The sequence below is a fragment of the Oncorhynchus keta genome, unplaced genomic scaffold, assembly GCF_023373465.1.
Source record: "Oncorhynchus keta strain PuntledgeMale-10-30-2019 unplaced genomic scaffold, Oket_V2 Un_contig_9363_pilon_pilon, whole genome shotgun sequence".
NCBI classification, from domain to species: domain Eukaryota; kingdom Metazoa; phylum Chordata; class Actinopteri; order Salmoniformes; family Salmonidae; genus Oncorhynchus; species Oncorhynchus keta.
In genome coordinates this window covers 95,001-103,360 of record NW_026290501.1, presented here as the reverse complement: position 1 = coordinate 103,360, position 8,360 = coordinate 95,001, and the positions used below count along the sequence as shown (strand labels likewise).

General features: G+C 53.8%; 1 protein-coding gene across 1 annotated transcript in view; it reads left to right on the top strand.

Moving 5' to 3' along the window:
• Positions 1-407: 407 nt before the first annotated feature.
• The window catches only part of LOC127927095 (transmembrane protein 144-like), a 32,217-nt gene continuing 24,264 nt past the window's right edge, over positions 408-8,360 (top strand). Inside the window, exons 1-6 of the mRNA XM_052512884.1 lie at positions 408-662; positions 745-900; positions 1,437-1,647; positions 5,255-5,294; positions 5,448-5,468; positions 6,756-6,796. Of these exons, the coding sequence (XP_052368844.1) occupies positions 572-662; positions 745-900; positions 1,437-1,647; positions 5,255-5,294; positions 5,448-5,468; positions 6,756-6,796 (560 nt within the window). The 5' untranslated portion in view covers positions 408-571. The remainder of the gene's footprint in view (positions 663-744; positions 901-1,436; positions 1,648-5,254; positions 5,295-5,447; positions 5,469-6,755; positions 6,797-8,360) is intronic.

The following is an 8,360-nucleotide window of genomic DNA, read 5'->3' as shown; positions in this document are numbered from 1 at the left end:
TAGTCAAATTCATGCAGTCAATATGTAGGTGCAAGTCTGAATATTTTTATTCCCATAATGCAACACACTTTAGAAGACTGTGACCAACATGGTGGTGACCACCTTTGATAAAAGTAATCTGCTCGAACGAGTCCAACAAGTAGACCCAGAGCCAGCTGTTCCCTCTCTTGCGTGAGCATGACAGATATTATGGAGGAACCAGGAGCTCACACGGGAAGAGCAGAAAGAGGAAACTTACACTGACAGGAACATTGACAACAACAAAATTATCCAATGGTAAAACGGCCTGAGTAAAACTCTTATTTATCCACCATCTTTTGGGTTAATATTGCCCAGCGGTGCAAAACGAACCGCACGGTGGTCATGTGATGTACACGGTGGTCATGTGATGTACACGGTGGTCATGTGATGTACACGGTGGCCATGTGATGTACACGGAAGTGTAACTCCTCCGCACCGCAGTTGTCAGTACCTTGCAGAGTTGTAGAACCGGTCTACACCGTTAATGTCTAAGTAGTATATTGAAACAGCTGGTTAATGTAGGTTAGTAGTCAGCTCGTAACTAGTCGTCATGTTATTGTTGAGTGTTGTTAGCAGTGTGTGTCTGCTCCTCGCGACACTACATGCGGTACAATGTGACGCCGAATTGAATACATCTACAGGTTTGTTACCGGAGGTCTCTTGTCATTTCCTACGGGTCTGTATGGGCTACTACTGTGTCAGACCAGTTTGTGCTTGTTTCAGGTGAGAATACCGGACAACTCGGGAAGTATTCGGTGCAGCTCGAGACTAACTCGTCCAACGGCACCGACCTAACCTACGGCTTCGTCTCGTGCGGGGTGGCCGTTCTGTTTTACGGTTCCAACTTTGTCCCGGTGAAGAAGATACCCACCGGAGACGGTAAGGACGAAGCGAGACAAATGTATAATGAGTTCAACGCCTTCAGAACTAACGTCAGCTAGTTTACTCAACGTGTTAACCGGGGACCGGTTAAACGGCTTTAAAAGACGACACTTGGTTTATTCCTGGTGTTTCGTGGGTAACTTGATATTGTTTAACCTTCTTAACTGTACGATTACATGTTATGTGTTCTGAACTTTCCACTGTTCCCGAGGCTTTCCAAACGCAACTTTCCTTATTGTGTAATACTTATCGATCACTGATTGATTAGGCTACGTCATCACTAATCAATGATGCTGTTGAGTAAGAAAGGCAGGGCCAGATTCATTTGCCAAACCTAGAAATACCATGAAGAGAGCTCATGTGATTCCTTATTATACATTGTATATTATACATTTATATCTGAACATTTCCTAAACACTGTGCCCTGCTGAATGCACCCCAGGTGTGTCCAACTCACCTTTGCTACGGCTGTTGGCAGTGTGGTACCGCAGGTGTATGTGACCAATAACATTTGATTTGTGTGTGGGTTGCAGGGCTGTTCTTCCAGTGGGTGCTGTGTGCAGCAGTCTGGAGCGTCTCTCTGGTGGTCAACATTATTCTGGGGTCTCCCACCTTCTGGCCGCTAGCCATGCTGGGGGGGGCCATCTGGGCTACAGGTCAGTATACCTCTAGCCATGCTGGGGGGCCGTCTGGGCTACAGGTCAGTATACCTCTAGCCATGCTGGGGGGCCGTCTGGGCTACAGGTCAGTATACCTCTAGCCATGCTGTCTGGGTTACAGGTCAGTATACCTCTAGCCAAGCTGGGGGGCCATCTGGGCTACAGGTCAGTATACCTCTAGCCATGCTGGGGGGGGCCGTCTGGGTTACAGATCAGTATACCTCTAGCCATGCTGGGGGGCCATCTGGGCTACAGGTCAGTATACCTCTAGCCATGCTGGGGGGCATCTGGGCTACAGGTCAGTATCCCTCTAGCCATGTTGGGGGGCCCTCTGGGCTACAGGTCAGTATACCTCTAGCCATGCTGGGGGGGGGCGGCATCTGGGCTACAGGTCAGTATGCCTCTAGCCATGCTGGGGGGGGCATCTGGGCTACAGGTCAGTATACCTCTAGCCATGTCGGGGGGGGCCGTCTGGGCTACAGGTCAGTGCCATGCTGGGGGCTCTGGGCTACAGGTCAGTATACCTCTAGCCATGCTGGGGGGCCATCTGGGCTACAGGTCAGTATACCTCTAGCCATGCTGGGGGCGCTGTCTGGGTTACAGGTCAGTATACCTCTAGCCATGCTGGGGGGGGCCATCTGGGCTACAGGTCAGTATACCTCTAGCCATGCTGGGGGGCATCTGGGCTACAGGTCAGTATGCCATGTTGGGGGGCCCTCTGGGCTACAGGTCAGTATACCTCTAGCCATGCTGGGGAGGGGGCCATCTGGGCTACAGGTCAGTATACCTCTAGCCATGCTGGGGGGGGCCATCTGGGCTACAGGTCAGTATACCTCTAGCCATGCTGGGGGGGGGCATCTGGGCTACAGGTCAGTATACCTCTAGCCATGCTGGGGGGCCATCTGGGCTACAGGTCAGTATACCTCTAGCCATGCTGCTGGGGGCCGTCTGGGCTACAGGTCAGTATACCTCTAGCCATGCTGGGGGGGGCATCTGGGCTACAGGTCTGGGCTACAGGTCAGTATATCTCTAGCCATGCTGGGGGGCCATCTGGGCTACAGGTCAGTATACCTCTAGCCATGCTGGGGGGGCTGTCTGGGCTACAGGTCAGTATACCTCTAGCCATGCTGGGGGGCCATCTGGGCTACAGGTCAGTATACCTCTAGCCATGCTGGGGGGGGCCATCTGGGCTACAGGTCAGTATACCTCTAGCCATGCTGGGGGGCCCTCTGGGCTACAGGTCAGTATACCTCTAGCCATGCTGGGGGCATCTGGGCTACAGGTCAGTATACCTCTAGCCATGCTGGGGGGGGCCATCTGGGCTACAGGTCAGTATACCTCTAGCCATGCTGGGGGGGCTGTCTGGGCTACAGGTCAGTATACCTCTAGCCATGCTGGGGGCCCTCTGGGCTACAGGTCAGTATACCTCTAGCCATGCTGGCCATGCTGGGGGGGGCCCTCTGGGCTACAGGTCAGTATACCTCTAGCCATGCTAAGGGGGCCCTCTGGGCTACAGGTCAGTATACCTCTAGCCATGCTGGGGGGCCATCTGGGCTACAGGTCAGTATACCTCTAGCCATGCTGGGGGCAGCCCTCTGGGCTACAGGTCAGTATACCTCTAGCCATGCTGGGGGGCCCTCTGGGCTACAGGTCAGTATACCTCTAGCCATGCTGGGGGGCCCTCTGGGCTACAGGTCAGTATACCTCTAGCCATGCTGGGGGGCCATCTGGGCTACAGGTCAGTATACCTCTAGCCATGCTGGGGGGGGCCGTCTGGGCTACAGGTCAGTATACCTCTAGCCATGCTGGGGGGGGCCATCTGGGCTACAGGTCAGTATACCTCTAGCCATGCTGGGGGGGGCCATCTGGGCTACAGGTCAGTATATCTCTAGCCATGCTGGGGGGGGCCATCTGGGCTACAGGTCAGTATATCTCTAGCCATGCTGGGGGGGGCCATCTGGGCTACAGGTCAGTATACCTCTAGCCATGCTGGGGGGGGCCATCTGGGCTACAGGTCAGTATATCTCTAGCCATGCTGGGGGGCCATCTGGGCTACAGGTCAGTATACCTCTAGCCATGCTGGGGGGGGCCATCTGGGCTACAGGTCAGTATACCTCTAGCCATGCTGGGGGGCGTCTGGGTTACAGGTCAGTATGCCTCTAGCCATGCTGGGGGGCCGTCTGGGTTACAGATCAGTATACCTCTAGCCATGCTGGGGGGCCCTCTGGGCTACAGGTCAGTATACCTCTAGCCATGCTGGGGGGCCCTCTGGGCTACAGGTCAGTATACCTCTAGCCATGCTGGGGGCCATCTGGGCTACAGGTCAGTATACCTCTAGCCATGCTGGGGGGGGGCCATCTGGGCTACAGGTCAGTATACCTCTAGCCATGCTGGGGGGGGGCCATCTGGGCTACAGGTCAGTATACCTCTAGCCATGCTGGGGGGCCATCTGGGCTACAGGTCAGTATACCTCTAGCCATGCTGGGGGGCCGTCTGGGCTACAGGTCAGTATACCTCTAGCCATACTGGGGGGCCATCTGGGCTACAGGTCAGTATACCTCTAGCCATGCTGGGGGGGGCCATCTGGGCTACAGGTCAGTATACCTCTAGCCATGCTGGGGGCCATCTGGGCTACAGGTCAGTATATCTCTAGCCATGCTGGGGGGGGCCATCTGGGCTACAGGTCAGTATACCTCTAGCTGGTGGGGGCCCTCTGGGCTACAGGTCAGTATACCTCTAGCCATGCTGAGGGGGCCCTCTGGGCTACAGGTCAGTATACCTCTAGCCATGCTGGGGGCCCTCTGGGCTACAGGTCAGTATACCTCTAGCCATGCTGAGGGGGCCCTCTGGGCTACAGGTCAGTATACCTCTAGCCATGCTGGGGGGCCCTCTGGGCTACAGGTCAGTATACCTCTAGCCATGCTGTTTGGGCCCTCTGTAGGTCAGTAACATGCTGTCACAGTGGTCCCCATAGCCATGCTGGGGGGCCTCCTCATCTGGGCCAGGTCAGTATACCTCCCATGCTGGTTGGGCCCTCTGGGCTACAGGTCAGTATACCTCTAGCCATGCCTAGGGGGCCCACACCACTACAGGTTAGTATACCTCTAGCCATGCTGGTTTGGGATCTGATGCTGGGAAGTTTCTACAACACTCAGTACTGTGGACCTGCTGCTGCATGCTGAGGGGGGTGGTGGGGTGTACAGGTCAGTATACCTGTAGCCATGTGGGGGGCCCGTGGAACAGGGTGGGAACGTGGAACAGGGTAAGGGGGGTGTCTGGGCTATGGGTGTGTAACTCAGTATGGTGTAGCCATGGGGGGGTGTCTGGGTGTAACAGGTCAGTATACCTGTAGCCATGCTGAGGGGTGTAACTGGGTGTATGGTGGTGTACCTCTAGCCATGCTAAGGGGGCCCTCTGGGCTACAGGTCAGTATACCTCTGCCATGCTGGGGGGCCCAGGGTGTGTATACAGGCTGTGTGTACAGGTCAGTATGTTAATCCATGGTGTTTGGTGGTGTGTAACATCACGGTGGTCCCCATAGTGAAACCATAGTGTTTGGTGGTCTGTAACAGGCCTGTATGGTGGGTGTCTTTAACCTCCTCATTGGTGGGGCAAGCAGGTACGTGTGTGGGGTGTGTAACAGGGTGTATGGTGGTGTGTACACACACCTGTACAGGTGTGTGTATCTCTAGGGTGTTGGCCCTGGTGGTGTGTAACAGGGTGTTGCTGAGGGTTTGTAACCCAGGGTGTATACTGTGTGTAACAGGATGCTGTCTGCTAACAGGTAATGGTGGTGTGTAACAGGGTTGTGGTGTGTGGGTGTGTATGGGGTGTGTAACAGGGTGTGAAGGTGGTGTGTAACATTGTGTGGAACGTGTGTAACAGGGTGTGGTGGTGTGTAACAGGGTGTGGGTTGGTGTAACGGTGTGTAACAGGGTGTATGGTGGTGTGTAACAGGGTGTTTGGTGGTGTGTAACAGGGTGTGTAACAGGGTGTATGGTGGTGTGTAACAGGGTGTGTAACAGGGTGTGTGGTGGTGGTGTAACAGGGTGTGTAACAGGGTGTATGGTGGTGTGTAACAGGGTGTGTAACAGGGTGTTTGGTGGTGTGTAACAGGGTGTTTGGTGGTGTGTAACAGGGTGTTTGGTGGTGTGTAACAGGGTGTGTGGTGGTGTGTAACAGGGTGTATGGTGGTGTGTAACAGGGTGTGTAACAGGGTGTTTGGTGGTGTGTAACAGGGTGTTTGGTGGTGTGTAACAGGGTTTGTGTAACAGGGTGTTGGTGGTGTGTAACAGGGTGTGTAACAGGGTGTTTGGTGGTGTGTAACAGGGTGTGTAACAGAGTGTGTAACAGGGTGTTTGGTGGTGTGTAACAGGGTGTATGGTGGTGTGTAACAGGGTGTTTGGTGGTGTGTAACAGAGTGTGTAACAGGGTGTATGGTGGTGTGTAACAGGGTGTTTGGTGGTGTGTAAACAGGGTGTTTGGTGGTGTGTAACAGGGTGTGGTGTAACAGGGTGTGTAACAGGGTGTATGGTGGTGTGTAACAGGGTGGTGTAACAGAGTGTATGGTGGTGTGTAACAGGGTGTATGGTGGTGTGTAACAGGGTGTGTAACAGGGTGTATGGTGGTGTGTAACAGGGTGTTTGGTGGTGTGTAACAGGGTGTATGGTGGTGTGTAACAGGGTGTGTAACAGGGTGTATGGTGGTGTGTAACAGGGTGTGTGGTGGTGTGTGGTTGTGTGTAACAGGGTGTATGGTGGTGTGTAACAGGGTGTGTAACAGGGTGTTTGGTGGTGTGTAACAGGGTGTATGGTGGTGTGTAACAGAGTGTGTAACAGGGTGTATGGTGGTGTGTAACAGAGTGTGTAACAGGGTGTATGGTGGTGTGTAACAGAGTGTGTAACAGGGTGTGTGGTGGTGTGTAACAGAGTGTGTAACAGGGTGTATGGTGGTGTGTAACAGAGTGTGTAACAGGGTGTATGGTGGTGTGTAACAGAGTGTGTAACAGGGTGTATGGTGGTGTGTAACAGAGTGTGTAACAGGGTGTTTGGTGGTGTGTAACAGGGTGTGTAACAGGGTGTATGGTGGTGTGTAACAGGGTGTATGGTGGTGTGTAACAGGGTGTGTAACAGGGTGTTTGGTGGTGTTTAACAGGGTGTGTAACAGGGTGTATGGTGGTGTGTGTCAATGCAGATGGTGTGTGGTGGTGTAAGACCGCGGACCAAAAGACTGGTGTACGTGTGTAACAGGGTGTATGGTGGTGTGTAACAGGGTGTGTAACAGGGTGTTTGGTTCTGGTGTGTAACAGGGTGTATGGTGGTGTGTAACAGGGTGTGTAACAGGGTGTATGGTGGTGTGGTAATGTCAGGGTGTGTAACAGGGTGTATGGTGGTGTGTAACAGGGTGTGTAACAGGGTGTTTGGCTGTGTGTGTAATCTCTCTCCCCCTCTCCCTCCAGGGTGTATAGCTGTGTGTTCTAGGTGGTGTTCTAACACTGCTCTCTCTCCTCAGTGCTGTGATCTTCTTCTTTGGTTCTGAAGAGTGATGTTCTACAGTCAGTCCTCCAGACCAGAAGTTCTGTCCCTAGGAGGAGCCACTACTCATAGACTGTCCTAGCGTGAGACACACTGCTGTTCCTAGTCAATCTACAACCAGTCTGGATGCCTGTGTCAATGTGGAGCAGATTTTAATACTGGGTGTGTGTGTGTGTAGTGTGTCAATGCAGATGGTTCTGACGTGTGTTCTGATGACTCGTGGGTTCTGACACTGTGTGTTCTAAGACCGCTCCCCCAGTGGTTCTGTCAAAAGACTGGTGTACGTATCTTAACATAGGGTTCTGTCCTAACTGCTGTAACATTTGCAGAGCGGGAGTGCTTGCACTGTTTGAGCAGAAAACCACTGCCTAGAACAAGAGGTTCTGTCCTATTTCTAATCTCTCCCCCCTCTCCCTCCAGTGGTTCTGTCCTAGCTGTGTGTTCTAATCTCTCTCCCCCTCTCTCTCTCTCTCTCTCTCTCTCTCTCCCCTCTCCCTCCAGTGGTTCTGTCCTAGCTGTGTGTTCTAATCTCTCTCCCCTCCAGTGGTTCTGTCTCTCTCTCTCCCCCCTCTCCCTCCAGTGGTTCTGTCCTAGCTGTGTGTTCTAATCTCTCTCCCCCTCTCCCTCCAGTGGTTCTGTCCTAGCTGTGTGTTCTAATCTCTCTCCCCCTCTCCTCCCCCTCCAGTGGTTCTCTCCTAGCTGTGTGTTCTAATCTCTCTCCCCCCTCTCTCTCTCCCCTCTCCCTCCAGTGGTTCTGTCCTAGCTGTGTGTTCTAATCTCTCTCCCCCTCTCTCTCTCTCTCTCCCCCCTCTCCCTCCAGTGGTTCTGTCCTAGCTGTGTGTTCTAATCTCTCTCCCCCCTCTCTCCCTCCCCCTCTCCCTCCAGTGGTTCTGTCCTAGCTGTGTGTTCTAATCTCTCTCCCCCTCTCTCTCTCCCCCTCTCCCTCCCTCCAGTGGTTCTGTCCTAGCTGTGTGTTCTACTCTCTCTCCCCCCTCTCTCTCTCCCCCCTCTCCCTCCAGTGGTTCTGTCCTAGCTGTGTGTTCTAATCTCTCTCCCCTCTCTCTCTCTCCCCCCTCTCCCTCCAGTGGTTCTCTCCTAGCTGTGTGTTCTAATCTCTCTCCCCCTCCTCTCTCTCCCTCTCCCTCCAGTGGTTCTGTCCTAGCTGTGTGTTCTAATCTCTCTCCCCCTCTCTCTCTCCTCCCTCTCCCTCCAGTGGTTCTGTCCTAACTGTGTGTTCTAATCTCTCTCCCCCTCTCCCTCTCAG